The sequence below is a fragment of the Oryzias melastigma genome, linkage group LG8 (genome assembly GCF_002922805.2).
Source record: "Oryzias melastigma strain HK-1 linkage group LG8, ASM292280v2, whole genome shotgun sequence".
Classification (NCBI taxonomy): Eukaryota; Metazoa; Chordata; class Actinopteri; order Beloniformes; family Adrianichthyidae; genus Oryzias; species Oryzias melastigma.
The window spans coordinates 9,491,897-9,507,681 of record NC_050519.1 but is presented as its reverse complement, the minus strand read 5'-3'; the positions used below and the strand labels follow the sequence as shown (position 1 = coordinate 9,507,681).

At 36.1% G+C, this 15,785-nt stretch overlaps 3 protein-coding genes across 4 annotated transcripts in view; 2 read left to right on the top strand and 1 right to left on the bottom strand.

The window, feature by feature from the left end:
• Nucleotides 1-349: 349 nt before the first annotated feature.
• Nucleotides 350-2,530, bottom strand: LOC112146274 (coiled-coil-helix-coiled-coil-helix domain-containing protein 5). Its single transcript, XM_024271998.2, has 4 exons — nucleotides 2,389-2,530; nucleotides 2,097-2,237; nucleotides 1,846-1,997; nucleotides 350-553 (listed from the first exon to the last, which is right to left on the bottom strand). Coding segments are annotated over exons 1-4 (324 nt in total). The 5' UTR covers nucleotides 2,391-2,530; the 3' UTR covers nucleotides 350-524.
• Nucleotides 2,531-2,738: 208 nt separating this feature from the next.
• Nucleotides 2,739-13,882, top strand: atp13a1 (ATPase 13A1). Of its 2 annotated transcripts, XM_024271995.2 has the most exons (25): nucleotides 2,739-3,254; nucleotides 4,577-4,666; nucleotides 4,855-5,118; nucleotides 5,209-5,364; nucleotides 6,988-7,057; nucleotides 7,140-7,246; nucleotides 7,350-7,479; nucleotides 7,612-7,667; nucleotides 7,816-7,942; nucleotides 8,066-8,203; nucleotides 8,343-8,463; nucleotides 8,600-8,757; nucleotides 9,078-9,253; nucleotides 9,325-9,435; nucleotides 9,529-9,654; nucleotides 9,752-9,860; nucleotides 10,757-10,950; nucleotides 11,320-11,416; nucleotides 11,500-11,684; nucleotides 11,858-11,972; nucleotides 12,078-12,274; nucleotides 12,428-12,570; nucleotides 12,848-12,959; nucleotides 13,049-13,192; nucleotides 13,298-13,882. In XM_024271995.2, exons 1-25 carry the CDS (start codon nucleotides 2,901-2,903, stop codon nucleotides 13,406-13,408), a joined length of 3,591 nt encoding a protein of 1,196 aa, XP_024127763.1. In that variant the 5' UTR covers nucleotides 2,739-2,900; the 3' UTR covers nucleotides 13,409-13,882. The 2 variants fall into 2 exon arrangements, with proteins under 2 accessions (XP_024127763.1, XP_024127764.1); XM_024271996.2 differs by lacking the exon at nucleotides 4,855-5,118.
• Nucleotides 13,883-14,780: 898 nt separating this feature from the next.
• Nucleotides 14,781-15,785, top strand: part of LOC112145855 (DSN1 component of MIS12 kinetochore complex) — a 3,514-nt gene continuing 2,509 nt past the window's right edge. The window contains exons 1-4 of the mRNA XM_024271314.2: nucleotides 14,781-14,896; nucleotides 15,139-15,175; nucleotides 15,282-15,534; nucleotides 15,646-15,719. Coding sequence (XP_024127082.1) covers nucleotides 14,826-14,896; nucleotides 15,139-15,175; nucleotides 15,282-15,534; nucleotides 15,646-15,719 — 435 coding nt within the window. The 5' untranslated portion in view covers nucleotides 14,781-14,825. The remainder of the gene's footprint in view (nucleotides 14,897-15,138; nucleotides 15,176-15,281; nucleotides 15,535-15,645; nucleotides 15,720-15,785) is intronic.

Genomic DNA, 15,785 nt, shown 5'->3' with positions numbered 1-15,785 from the left:
GTTCATTACTCAGCGTCCTCCCTCTGTCTCTTTCAGTAGTCCTGCTGATTAGAGGTGAACTCTTCTCGCTCTACTTTCTTCCCAGACTCCCTCATTCTTAGTCATCAAATAGGAAGGAGAGATTGCATGGGAGTAATGCATTCCAGTTTAATATTTGACTGTGACTCAGACTTGCAGAGGGCAATGGTAGGAGGGACTGACATAAAAACAGAAAACACCACCAGATGATGACAGCGCATGAGTAATACAGGTCTAATATCAATACTTTCCAAAGAGCATTTTTGGCCAGACTTTTGATCCACTTAAATTTTTAAATCTAAATCTAGACACTTGTGAGACTAACAAAAGATGACAAAAGGAAACAATAATATTTATTGTGGAAATTTACAGTTTTAAAGCATTCCTGTCACATATTTCAACCTGTCAAAAACAGGTATGTTTGTACATGTTGGGAAATATGTCATACCAACCCATCTATGTTGTTGAACAAACAAACGTGTTGCCATGAAGTTCACTGATGTGTCCTATGTTGATGACGGTACTGGATTTGTTTCTATGAGGAAGAGAAAATAGAATTGTGAAAACAATCTAAAAAAAATCTAAAAAAATAAATAAATGTTTTTTTTTTATCAGTTTGTTATCATGGTAATGGTATAATTTTAAAAAGCATTCCAACACACCTCATTTAAGATCATATAACCGTAAACTCTGTTTTTATTTCTGACAAAGCACAGACAAAAAAATGCAAAAATTATATTTTACTTTATTATAAACAAACATTGATATGACTTAGAGATGTGAATAGATTAGCAGAGCAGTGACTTGCCATCCCTATGAGGGGGGTGAACTAAAGATATTTTTTAAAAGATATGTGCAATTAGGTTGATTTTTTTTTTCTGAATCAGTGAATGACTTTCCTACTGTAATACAGCAGTAATATGCAAATGTCAAATGTTAACTTTAAAAAAACTTTATAGTTAAAGACTCCTAGTACTTATAAGCTTTTCACTCTTAGTTTTTCTTTAGGATTAGTAGTCAAAATGAAGCTAAGTGCTTCTGTGTTGATTATATTTAGTTTGTTTGTTTGTTTGTTTATTAATTTATCAGGACAGTGTACAAATACATTGAGCTTAAAAAGCAAAGATGCTTGCACCAGATTGTATCTTAGTAGCTAATTTCCATCTGTAGTCATTTACAAAATACATAATATCTAAACATTATAAACATATTAACCATTTTAAGACATTTTTAAACGTTTAATTTGTTTTTATTCCTAAATAACAGTTCATCTTTGCATTAGTTGAAGTTATACACTGAGCATTTGTATTATGCAATCTGGGAACTTCCATTTCATTAAGGTACCCTCACAATAATTATTATTTTTTTTTGTTTGTTTGTTTCAAACACAAAATGAAAATGAGCAAAATTATTAAAAAAAAATGTTTTACAAGTGAAAACAATATGCTCAAAAAGGAGAGGGTGGAACAAAAGTCTTGTGTTGTTCCACCCTTTTTTACACCTCACGTTCCCCCTTTTTTTCCCCCTCAAAAGCACTTCAAATTACCTACTGTATAACACCTACACAAAATAAATTTGCTCATTTGTTTTTATTGATCATTTCAGGCCTTGTGAAGATTAAACAGTGACATATTGAATGTTTGTTTTCTTTAAATAAATGTATACTTGCTTTGTTTCAAGCCTTCATCCAACCTATTCCATAAATCCTCCCACAAACTGATAAACACATTTTCTTTTTTATAGTACGAATGCATTACTTTTTGAAACTCTTCGCCGACATAGTAAAAAATCTTCAGGACACCTCTCTGTGTTCAAGAAAGAACTCACCCACTTTGCTGAGGTCCACGGTTTCTGCACAACCTACAAAGCGTGCTACATGTGACGTGCAGGATGTAGCTGAGCTCTGGTTTTCTCTGAGACATTTGTCAAATTCCACAAACTCCTTGGAACAGTCCTGTTTGATCTTCTGGATCACTGGGCTTTAAACAAATGAGGGTTACATGCAAAGATGCTTTAACATTAGTTTGGGATTGCAGAAGTGTCAGACCTTTGAAAGGTAAACAGATCACTAGTCTTACTGTGACGATGTACAATGTGCAACTTTCATCTTCAGTTCGTGGCATTTTTGTTGCCATGTGGATGGGTTGGAGGACACACACGATCCGTACGACTCCAGTTCTTTTTGGCAATACTTTGCCGATATGTCCATGGCAGCTTGCCTGAAAGACAAGTTATGTGGATTCCATCAACATGATCACATTCTGACTTGCAATTTTAAAAGATGAATAAGGTCAAAGACTAATAACTTTATTTGCACTCAATTTAGCTTCTATTTACTCAAAAATATATCTAAATATGTATTACTCTTACATTTTGTTTAGCTTTAACAGAGGTTACACCACGAAGGACTCACGACCAGCAAGTGTGCTACACACGCCGGTGTCTGATTGGAAGGATGCACGTGATCAGATTCTTTAATTGTATTGGTTCGTGTGGGTCTCTGTCACAGATTTTGACCGCTCCCATTTGGTGACGACACTTTTGTTAAAGAACTAGTTACTCATTCACGCTACCTAAGCAGTAAAACATATAAATTATACTAACACAATACAAGTAGTTAAGTAGTATTTCGTACGTATGAAAATTACAGTCCATCTTTAAGCGCAAGGAGGTGAAAAAAGATAAAAATCGGACACAGTATAATTACGTGTCTTTACGTGTTGACGTATGCGGAAGCAAAGGTTGGAGAACGGGCGACTCAGTAAACGGAGTCTGAAGGCACTATTGCTTGCTGTTCTGGGTGAAGAAAGCTGTTTTACCGTCTAGGGTACAACGGCGGTACGGTGGGTGATAGAGGGGGCCAAAGACGCAAGGAGGGTACAATGAATGACGCGAAGAAGGACGACAGAATGGCCGCAGACGGAATACGAAGACCGGGTGAGCTGCAAATGGCCCCCTCTGTTTACCACAACCAGCATGACAGCGTTACAAGTGACGAGCTGGTGAGCTCGGTGACGCTCTACAGACGGAGACCCAGACTGCTACATGGCACAATTCTACCCTTTCTGGTTGTTCTCTACCCAAGCTGGCTATACGTGTGGTTAGGGGTGTATGGAGCCTCTGAATATCCGGAGGCAGGCCTCCTTGCGTTAGCCGCCATCGGGATCGCGCACGTTCTAACGGCGCTGTCTGGTTATTGGTCCGTGCATGCGCACTGTTGGCTCACTTGTTCCAAGGTAAACATAGTTAACATACACAAACTGCACAATTTTTTGATAATAAGCCTTATTAGTAGTCAATGTTTTTTCTATTTGCACTTTAAAGTAAAGGGTTGAAGATGTTGGGACTCTCTAGAGTACACATACTGAATCACTGAAATGTCTTCCTGCTTCATTCAAAATGTATGTTCATTGCTCTAAAATCTTAGATGCTTATCAATACATGTACAAAGCTCGCAATAGATGTGATTCCATTACATGTCAGAGTTTAAAAGTTATTACAGAAACCTTAGCATATGTTTGTAGCGCTGGGTATCATAAACATAAGCTCTATGATAATTTTCCTTAAAAACAAGCTGTGTTGTTTAAACTTTGTTTAGATATAAATATTATTTTCCAAATTAGGTTTAATTTGATTAATTAATACTCTTTTAAACCTATCACTAATTGTTTTTGCTAGCCCTAAAAAGTCATCCTTTACATAAGTGATAATTAGGGAAATAGGTGACAACCTATCCTAACAATAGGAGACAATAGGTTAAAGATTTTACACTATGTTAGAGAATATAATGCTACTAATAAATAAATATGTTTACATTATTGTGATAAATATTAATCAACCCTTTTGTGGAAAATATAGTTCAAATTATTTTTAAATGGCCTAGGTCAAAAAGGTTTTGTCTAACATTTGTTTAAGTAATTGTGTTACCAAGTGCAGCAGCAAGGTAGTATTATATGTTAAAAACACTACATATCAAAACATAGAAATGATAATTATCAAGTTAAAGTCTTTACTAAAAACCCTATTACCAGATAAAGCATATATTTTTATAGTTTTAAATGTATATCTTTTGCTTACTTTTTTTTTTTACAAGTTCTCTATCATTTAATGTAAACAGAGAAAATAAAAATGCATCATGAGATGTGACAAATAAAACATTAGTGTTTGACCATGGGTAAATTATGGAAACAGTTGGTACTTATATAGCAATAATAAAATACATATATATTCAAAGTCTTGACATTATTAAATAAATGTCCATTTAAATAATAGGCAATAAGAATCCAGTGTGAATTATTTACTATAAGTTCTTGGATGGTATAGAATTATCATTTATTATTTTTATTTCTTAGTTATCATTATAAGTTTTCTTAAATTAAAAAATTATGAAAAGAGGCCACAATGTTTCCCTGTGTACAATGATCCATTTACATAAAAACAAACAGTCCCATTTTGAAGAATAAAAAAAGTTATTGTATGTTTGATTAGAGAAATTCAAGCTTGCATTAAAACACTATCTTTTTATAGAATATTTAAAACTGTTCTTGTGTTAATACAGGAGCCAGATCCTGTCAAAGCTACACTGGCAAAGGTTGTTCCGACTCCCAACAATGGTTCTGCTGAACTTGTTGCACTACAAAGAGAGCAGGTTTGATCATCTATATGTTTACTTTGCAAAAATATCCAAATATATTTTCATACTGAGAATGATATATGACATTTAGAAAACATAAAATTTGATGCATTCTTTATACCTGTATTTTATGTCAATTTCTAAGTGTAAAGGTTTTTTTTAATCATTTTTTCAAATCAACAATCAGTTTTTTTCCTAACCAGGATGACAATGGAGAAAAGATTTTAGCTTTTGAGTTTCAAAAAATCCGCTACATCTTTGACTACAAAGAGAAGAAATGCTTCCTTCCAATTGCATTCCCCATCTGCAACCCAATGGGCTACTTTCAATCATGGCGTGGGTACCAGGAGGAGACAGACCTCAGAGCAGCAGAAAAGCGATATGGCACTAATCGAGCAGAGATGGTAGTTCCAGATTTTCTAGAGCTTTTTAAGGAGAGAGCAACGGCACCATTTTTTGTTTTCCAGGTAGATGTTCTTGTTAGAATTTCCTTGGCTCTATAGTGGAAGTTTTAAAACTGGATTACATGTAACTATCTTTCATCTACCTTTTTTCAGGTGTTCTGCGTTGGGCTTTGGTGTCTGGATGAATACTGGTATTACAGTGTTTTTACACTCTTCATGCTGGTGGCCTTTGAGGCCTCTCTGGTTCAGCAGCAAATGAGGAATATGTCGGAGATCCGACGCATGGGAAACAAACCCTACATGATCCAGGTAAGTCTAGATCACATGTGTTATTTATTTTATTAGTTCTTTATTATTTTTTGTTTTAAATAGTTAGGAATATTTTGTCAAGGACCTCAAATGAGTACAAACATTCCAATGATGATGAGAAATAGATGTCATCTTTCAGCTACTTCCTGTAGGGGGTTTCCTCCATTTTACCCAATCCTCTGCATTCTCCTCGCCAACCACACTCATGTCCTTCTTGACTATATCCACAAACCTCTTCCTCTAAGCCTGTTTCCTGCTAACTCTAACCTCTGTATCATTTTTCCTCAGTTTGAAAATATTTCAATCTGTTTCCCTACATTTATCTCCAAAATATCTTACATGATCTGTTCCTCTGATGTATTCATTCCTGATCCTGTCCGTCTTCATCACCTCTAAAGAAAACTTCAGCATCTTCAGCTCTGCCTCCTGTCCCTCTCTCAGGGTCACTGTCTCTAAACCAACAACATGGCTGCTCTCACCATAGTCTTATGCATATTTCTTTTTGTTTCTGCTGGAACTATATTGTCAAATAAAAATGACCACTGCCATACACATATCAAATGTTGAAAGAATGCTTTCCTTCTTAAAAGTAATATGAAACAAATACAAGAAACGAGTTCAGAGTTTATCTCTAGTTGTCTAGATCAGAAAAGGCAAAAAAAAAATCAAGTCTGTCAACTTGTCCGCCATGTTGCTGCCAACTCACTCATGTCTGAATACTCTCTTTACTGCCTAACTACTAAAACACTCTATAGAGCAGGACTATATCTAGTACCCTAGACCTTAAAAGCGTCTTAGACACCATCCTCAGTACTTTTTTTTTTAACTTCAAATATGACACCACAGAGTAAAAACCTAGTAAATATGAATATTTTTTTTAAAGTCTACTTTTGAATCCGCCATGTTCTGATTGTAAATACCTTAACAATTCCTAAAAAAAAAAAGAAAAATACAATTTTTCACATGAAAAATTTTACAAACGCATTTTGTGATCTATATTTGCCAATCTAGTGAGCACTGCTTTTTCGCAGAGACTTCTGGGAGATTTCTTGGGTGCTCAGTTTTCTCTGAGCACTATAAAGTGCACTAAGTATTGAGTAATGAAGGAATTCAGACACAACGCTACTGTCTCTCCTGAGAAGTAATCCCAGCAGTCACAAGGAGTCCCGCAACTAACACCCTGTAGTTTTTGCAATGGTGTAATGCTTGAATCGACACAATAAGGCTGGATTTATTTTACGCCCACAGGAAATCATCGTGAATAGGCTACTGGGGTTTGGAGACACAACAAAGACAGACCTTGTGTTGCTGTGCCTTTATTATGAAACAGTTGTATAAAGAGGGCTTAACAGAGATTGAGAAAAAAAATGATGTGGTCTATATTTTGAATTTGCAACATCCATTTTTTAGGCATCTGTAAATAACAAGATAATTTGGGATTGCTTGCATCACTTTGAATCAGCTTTAGAATTTAGAAAGTCAATAGTTAATTAAGGCAGTTTTGGCAAAAACCACTTGCCAGTTTAAATGCTAGGGGATGGTGGTCATATTCTACTTCTGTGGTGGATTTTTTTTTTTTTTTTTTTTAAAGCAAATACATGAAGCTAACATCTTTTGTTGCAGGTGTATCGCAACAGGAAGTGGAGACCAATTTCAAGTGATGAATTGGTTCCAGGAGACATTGTCTCAATAGGTACTTATACAATTTTCATGACTTCTTACTCCCAAATATCTTCACTTTTACCATTTAAGTGTGTGCTTTCTTCTCTTTGTAGGACGATCGCCTCAGGACAATTTGGTACCATGTGATGTGCTGCTCCTTAGAGGTCGTTGTATTGTGGATGAAGCCATGCTGACAGGAGAATCTGTGCCACAAATGAAAGTTAGACACCAAGATAAATCATATTTCACGTTACTCTGTATGGTATAAATAAACTGCCTCTGTTGGTCCCTGTAATGTTTCATTGACAATTTATTGTATCTAGGAGCCTGTGGAAGACTTGGACCCAGAGCGAATTCTGGACCTGCAGGGAGACTCTCGCCTCCATGTCATCTCTGGTGGAACAAAAGTGGTTCAGCACACCCCTCCTTTGAAGACTAGCGCTGGACTCAAACGTGAGGACCATACATCTTTGTCTTCTAACAAGAAACATTATTAGTTCCTGACTCCATTCACGTAATAGTTTGTGCGTTGGTCATTATTTCACTCCAAAACTAATTGTCCTAAATTGTTATCATTGCTTGCAGCTGTGGACAATGGCTGTGTGGCCTACGTACTAAGAACAGGATTTTATACCTCACAGGTACATATTTTGGATTTTGTTTAATCTTTCAAATTATATGCATTTTTATTAGTTAATTATCAAGTATTTTAAATGTTATTTTTGTGATAGTAATAAAAGCATATTTGAGTACATTTTTTAGATAAATCTTTTGAACATTTGTCTACAGGGTAAATTGTTAAGGACCATTCTATTTGGTGTGAAGAGAGTGACAGCAAACAACTTGGAGACTTTTATCTTCATCCTCTTCCTCCTTGTGTTTGCCATTGCTGCTGCTGGTTATGTGTGGGTAGAAGGTGAGGTGTACAAAACTGGTTTATTAAAATGTTATGTTTTAGTAAATTTAATATAGTTATCACTTTGTATCAAAGCATTATGAAGTAAGTTCTTAGAAGGCTGTTTTATGTGATCTCTTTCAGGAACAAAGGACATCACCCGGAACCGATACAAACTGTTTCTTGAGTGTACGCTTATACTCACTTCAGTGGTTCCACCAGAACTTCCTATAGAGCTTTCGTTGGCAGTTAATACATCCCTTATTGCCTTGGCTAAACTTTGTACGTATATATATATCTACAAAGCTCTTTTAATTATTATTGTGCCCTAATATAAGTATTTGTTTGAAGATTTAATCTTAAAGTACAGATTTGGTAATAACAAACTTTGTCTTGTCATATTTTTTTTGCCTTTGCTCAGATGTGTTCTGCACAGAACCCTTCAGGATACCATTTGCTGGAAAAGTCGAGATTTGCTGTTTTGACAAAACAGGAACTCTGACCAGTGACAGCCTGGTGGTACGGGGTGTAGCAGGTCTCAGGTAAATCCTGCTGAGTCTCCTGGCTCTTTTACTTTAAACTTGTAAAAAATAAACATAGCATGATGTGCTGTAGTTTAAGTAATGTAACTCTGACTTGTATTTGTGCTATATCTGTTGATGTTTATATTGACGACAGGGAGGGAAAGGAGGTGATGCCTGTATCAGATATCCCTGTGGAGACACATCGGGTCGTGGCCACCTGTCACTCACTTGTTACTTTGGATGATGGACAGCTGGTTGGAGATCCACTTGAAAAGGCCATGCTCACTGCTGCTGACTGGACTCTTACTAAAGGTACACTATAAGCAAACACAAAAGCTTCTATTGATGTTGGTTTACAAACCAAATTTTCAGTATATTTACATGTGCCTAGGCAAACCAAGTTTATTTGTACAGCACGTGTTGTGTACAAAGACTATTCAAAGTGCATTACATAAAACATTAAAAGAAATATTAAAGAAATGCTAATTAAAAAAATAGTAGTCATTGTGCTTGATGGAATAATGTAATTATACTTGCACTATTAGTGCAGCAATAAAATACTAAATGCTGCATTTTATTTGAAAATGTGCAAAGTTAGAATAGCTATTGTGTTCATTCTTGTCTCTAACCAGATGAGAAGGTGTTTCCACGAGGCATCAAAACTCAGGGACTTAAAATCCACCAGCGTTTCCATTTTGCCAGTGCTTTAAAAAGGATGTCAGTCCTGGCCTCTTATGAGAAGCTGGGCTCCACTGAACTCTGCTATATCTCAACTGTAAAAGGAGCTCCAGAGACACTAAAAGCAATGGTACTGTTTTTTTAAGCACACGTTTATGTCCTTTAGCCAAATTTCACTGATGTTAACACATTTGACTGTAGTTTTCAGAATGTCCAGCAAGTTATGATGAAGTTCACAGGGAAATGTCTCGTGAAGGGGCCAGAGTTCTGGCTTTGGGTTACAAAGACATTGGACACCTAAGTCATCAACAGGTTCGTATTTAACGTCTTCAAAACTGCCAGACATTGTAATTGCTTAGGAAAATATGTGCCAGAAACCAAACTAAATCTTTTTGGATCACACAGGTTCGGGAGATCACTCGGGATGCTCTGGAATGCAATCTCCACTTTGCTGGTTTCATGGTTGTTTCTTGTCCTCTCAAAAGTGACAGTAAGGCTGTTATCAAAGAAATCCAAGAAGCGTCTCATCGTGTAAGCTAATGAGTTGGAAATGCATAATTGCTTAAATATACTCATATCCTGCTTAAATAATCTAAAACGTAGGATTATGGTAATTTTTTGTTTTCAGGTCGTTATGATCACAGGAGATAATCCTTTAACAGCCTGCCATGTTGCCAGAGAGCTCCACTTCATCCAGAAGGAGCACACGCTTATCTTGCAGCCAAGCACCAATCCTGGTCAGACATTTAATACTTCAGAAAACTGAAATGATATGAAAAACAAAGAAGACCTTCTCTTAAGACTTAGTTTATATCATCAAATATGTTTGCTCTCCAAATCTTCCATCGGAAGCAGATCTTTGTATATTTTTTTTTACATATTTTTCTACAAAGGTTTGAACTTTGAGAGTTTAAACAAGAGATAAAAGTGTAAAAATATTCATGTTTGTCTGAAAAATCGCATTAAGTGTGTTGTGGGGGGTTTCAGGCTTAAAATATCTGTAATTCTTCTTGCGGATTTCATCTATCGTAGATAAACCAGCAACCACTGTAAAGTTTAATTATTTTTTAACAAGTTAAGTCATAATGTATATTGAGCTTGTGAAAAACTACATTCTACATTGCTGTTTCTTCTACCAAATGGTCAGGTGTTTCCAAACAGATGTTCTTAATTACCTTGTAATTAACATGTGTAACCACCTCTGTAAAAGCAGAGGTTTCATTAGCTTATTCCCCAGAGCTTTTGGAAATATTGTTGTTTATTGGCATAAATTATAATGGAGTGCAATGAGAAAAAAAATGTTAACCTGTAATATGGAACAAGATCTCAAACTCTTCTCAAGTTCACCCCCATTAGTCTCCAAGAAAAAAAGAAATTGGCAAAGGCACAAAATACAATAGGCACTTTCCGGTTTAGGTGATGTAATGCTCCAAAGAGCTATGGTTGTCACTTTTATAGATCTTTGTTATGGTTGTATTAATTTATAAAGGCTGAAATGAGAAAATGTCCATTTTAATTCACAAATGCTACAATTGCAAGAAAAAGTAAAGCAATATTAAAAAGGGAAATCAACCTTATTTCACAAATATGTGACACAAACAGTGTCTTACCATACTTTGTTCTGTTTTTGCAGGAGAATGGCAGTGGGAGTCCATCGACGGCACTGTGTGTATACCTCTGCCCCCTCCTTCTGTCTCCTCGTTTGTGCATCAGTTTGACTTGTGTGTAACAGGAGAGGGACTGGTCAGGTTGAGCTGTGACCCCAGGCTACTCCACACCTTGTTACCACATATACAAGTATTTGCCCGTGTCAGTCCAAAGCAGAAGGTAAGGTTCTGAAGATTCAGCTATATATAATAGTTTGATTTATGATTTATTTTTATAAGTATTTGCTTCTTTCAGAGCACATATAATTGCCCCCCCAAGGCACTTTTTGAAATCATTTAGCTGGAGTACAATCCAATTTGTTCACTGTGAGATCAGACAAAGCAGAGACAGAATGCAAGCTATATATTCAAAAGGTTTAGCCAAGAGGAACATCATTTAACCAGATGGTATTTTGTTCAAGAAGTAATTGGAACAAACATAGTTAGATGTGTGTTTATAGCAGGATATACTTTTATAATAACACAAGCCCAACTACTTTACTAAAAATCTTAGATTTTGTAAGACTAACCCTAGTTTGATGTCTTTTAGGAGTTTGTAATCACCAGTCTGAAAGGAATGGGTTATGTAACACTTATGTGTGGAGATGGCACAAATGATGTGGGAGCTCTTAAACATGCACACATTGGTAAGATTTGTCATTCTCTACAACTTGAAAGCATGTAATGCTGTCATTGACTTGCAGTGATGATGGCTGTGTTTTTTCTTCAGGTGTTGCTCTTTTAGCCAATGCCCCAGAACGCATGCCGGAAAGAAAGAAACAATCCAGAGGCAAGGAAGTGTCTACGTCAGAATCTAGATCTTTACCTACCATGGGTTCAGGAGCCAAACTCACCTCCAGGGCAGCTAAACAAAGATTGATGGCGCAGAGAGAGGAGCAACTTGCAGCACAAAAGGTAATAATATAATTATTTTTAATGTTTTAAAGCCACACCACACAGCATGCTGGCTTTTCATTTGTATTTGTTCTCCAAGCCAATCAAAAATAGCAGAATTTGTGGAGTGATTGTCATAAACGTAAAGTAGATGTTAAAGTTTCTCTCTAAATTATTTTTTTTTAATGCAACAGGAGAAAATCAACCAAGTCCTACGAGAACTTGAAGAAGATCAAGTACAAGTAGTAAAATTGGGTGATGCCTCCATTGCTGCCCCCTTTACTTCAAAACTTTCCTCCATACAGTGCAGTAAGTCACACATTCATCCTTTAAGCTTTCAGCGTTGTTTGATTTATATATAAAGCTGTTTGCCATCATTAACATTTGTATCCATTCTTTTTTATTTATGCCCAGTCTGCCATGTAATAAAGCAAGGCCGATGCACTCTGGTTACAACACTCCAGATGTTCAAGATTCTTGCCCTCAATGCTCTCGTGCTGGCCTACAGTCAGTCTGTTCTCTACCTCGAAGGCGTTAAGTTCAGTGACTTCCAGGCTACTCTGCAAGGTCTGCTCCTGGCAGGATGCTTTCTCTTCATCTCTAGGTCAAAGGTGAAATTTTACTTTTTATTTTCCCCTCAAATGGATTTCGTTCTTCATTTTTTCTCTAAATCGTATATTTATATCAGTCACAATATTTAGATCTACAATGGGTCTGTTGTTTTTCAGAGGATCTTAAAAATCTTTTGTCTCTTGTTTATGCAGCCACTCAAAACTCTTTCACGAGAGCGACCCTTACCAAACATCTTCAATCTGTATACAGTGTTGACTGTGCTGCTGCAGTTTGCCGTTCACTTCTGTAGCCTTGTGTACCTTTACAAAGAGGCACAAAGCAGAAGTCCACCTAGGTAAGTTAATTAAGAAAACAAACCCAAAAACTGATGCCCTAATTTTACTATCACTATTTACTACTGTGTCCCTTGATTTGTTTATTTGATATATCAAGTTGAATTTGAAAACAGCAACAAGTCGTTGGACTATGAGTTAGCTAATACGTATTTAAGTGATTACGTTTTTGTGGCTTTAATAATGTAAGAAAACATTTACAGTTATTTGGAAAATGTAAATGTATTATTAAAGTTTTTTTTTTTTTTTAATTTGACCTGTTGTCTTTCTTTCTTCCAGAGAGGAGCAGTTTGTAGATCTGTATAAAGAGTTTGAACCCAGTCTTATTAACAGCACTGTATACATCATGTCAATGGCCATGCAAATGGCCACCTTTGCCATTAACTATAAGGTACTTTTTGCAAAGCCACCGTTGGATATAATGTGTTCTGTTTTTGCACTATAAAGAAGAGACTTACATTTTGTTTTTACATCTGATAGGGTCACCCGTTCATGGAATCTCTCAGTGAAAATCGACCTCTACTGTGGAGTATTGCCTTGTCAGGTTTAGCAATTGTTGGTCTTCTTACTGGTTCATCCCCTGAATTCAACGAACAGTTTGCTCTTGTGGAAATTCCAGCTGAGGTGAGATAACTTTGTCTTATAATGTGTAGCTTTACTGTTAAAAACATATTATTGTAAACAATATATTGTAAATTAACTTGCTTTCTTTTTCCTTCCTTCCTGCAGTTCAAATTAATTATTGCCCAAGTGCTGGTGGTGGACTTTGTTGCAGCTCTCCTCGTAGACCGCATCCTTCAATTCCTCCTTGGGAAAGGAACGCTCAGGCTGCCTTCTTGAACTCAGTGCCAACAGCAAATGCTGCTCTCATCAACCAAACTGTAAAGGGAGAGAAGACTTTAGAAGGGGAAAATAATAACAGCTGTTTTTATATACAAGTCAGCTGAGACTGTCATGGCATCTAGTGCTGTTCGCTCTGCTTGTCTTTTTCCTTCATTCTGCTCTGCTCCTCATTAACCCTCTGTGTGTATGTACTTCCACTAAATCTGTGTCTGAATTTTCCAAATGTTTTTTAATAACTTCTTTTCTATATTTTGCCCTATCTGTTCTTCCCCATTTCTACAAAAGGCCATGAAGACAGCAGTATTGAATGGGGTGTGAGATTGTGCCAGCCAAGCTGTGGAGCTACCGGCACAAAAAAGTGGCATTCTCCAAGAGAATTGCAATAGTGTTTTGGATTTCTTTTTCTCTCCTTAATTTTGTAAAAAGTACAAAAGGATCTATGACAAACTCATAAAGACTTAAACAAAAAAATGTGGTCTTTGTTTAATGTTTCACATTTAGTTGGGTTTTAAAATAAAAGATCCCTAAAATCTATAGCATGCACGAGGTTTTAAATGGGTTCAAGAGTTGTGAGGCAAAATTCAAGGAAAAAATTAAACAAGTTGCAATGTAATGCCCAAACATTACTTTTACTAAATGTACTATTAAGGGTATGTATAGTTTCAGCAGATAAAGGAAACAACAGTATTTGCAAGACATTGGACCTTTTTGTGGGTTCCATGACTTTACATAGGCTACAATTTTATTTATTTACAGGCTAGATTTACTTGTGATCTTAAGGGGTTCTTCTAATGTGAAAACTTGAGTCAAGATTTGACGTTTTTAAAGCCAAACATTGTGTTGAAATTACACTTCTGTAGACTTTTGAAGGAAAGTATTTTAATATGTTTATTTAAAGTAGCCCACTGAGTTCATGCAGAACACAGTTAAGATCAAACTAATCATTGAAATTACTTTTATTACATTTCACCTTTCAAATTCAAAATTTTGGACTGAGAAAATAGGACAACAGTTCTTAAATTGTCATATGATCATCCATGAAGGCAAAGCTAAAATAAAACGAATTACTTGTATAATATACTGTATATATATATATATATAAATATATACACATGTTGTTTTAAATCGTACTGTGCTTCTCCAGTTATAATTAGCATATTGGATAGTTTTTATAATATTCCTGTCATTTTCTGCTTGATTCAGATTAGCAAATACTTAGTCCCTATCCCTCAAAGATATTCATCAGCTTTTATTTTGTCATGTTTTTTTAAGTAATCATTTTATGTGCTTATATAGTTTACAGAAGATGTGAAATTAGTAGTATTTGTTATTTTTTTGTACGAATTTTTACACAAGCATCGCCACACAGACTACATTTCCCGGCGTTCTAAGGGGCATCGAGGGGTTTGGCTTCATGGGCGCGCGCGTTGAGAAACTATTTGAAGTTAAAATGGCGGAAAAGCAAGCCTATGCCACTCAAGATGGGTCTGTATTTATTTTTTGAAAGATCTATCCTATGAACGTTTGGGTTAAATAATTATTTGATATCAGATAAAAGTAGTTAAACGCGTTTAAAACGTAATGGATTTCCGGTTAACCCTGATATCCGAAAACACTGATTTCTCTGAACTCAGATATGTGAGCTTAACTATGCATTTTTCAACTTACAGTATCTCGACACCCAAAAGTTATTAACGGCTGCTTTATTGTCCAAAAATATGTTACAGTTCTCCAAGTTTCGAGGTAAACGAAAGCCCCAAAGAGGTAATATGTTTGATATTTAAGAAAGCTAGAACCATTTAAGAGTGCAGTCTTTTCTGTCCGATCTATTAAACAAAGAATCATGTTCTCATTTTTTTCTTAATACAAGGTTAACTCGCAATCATCAAAAAGATGCTCCACCGAAAGCTACTGCACTGCCCCGCAAGTCAAATCTCCCCGTGTCGACGCCCCATCACTTACAAAGCATACAACAGATGCAGGCGAGGATCAGCCAGAGAAAAACAAATCAGATATCCCAACAGAAAATGCTGGAGAGCCTTCAGTTCCTACTCAGAGGAAATCCTGGAGGAGAGCCACCATAACCCGACGCTCTCTGCCTGCCCCTCCAAACCCACTGCAGGGTGAGATGCTGTTTCATTCATAAAATTACTCATTTTTCTTGCAGGGGATTTGTTTTTCTGTGGAACATTTTTAAAGAAAATCAAACAATGGCATGATTTTTATTTTCCTAGCTTTGAGCAGAAACATAAGTACATCCTTGCCCGAAGAAGAGAGGCTTGAGAAACTGTTGGAGGCTGCAATGAAGGTGAGTTTGGTGAAGTTTTAACACTGAAGATTTTAGATCAATGAACAAAAGTTGTGAACAATAAAA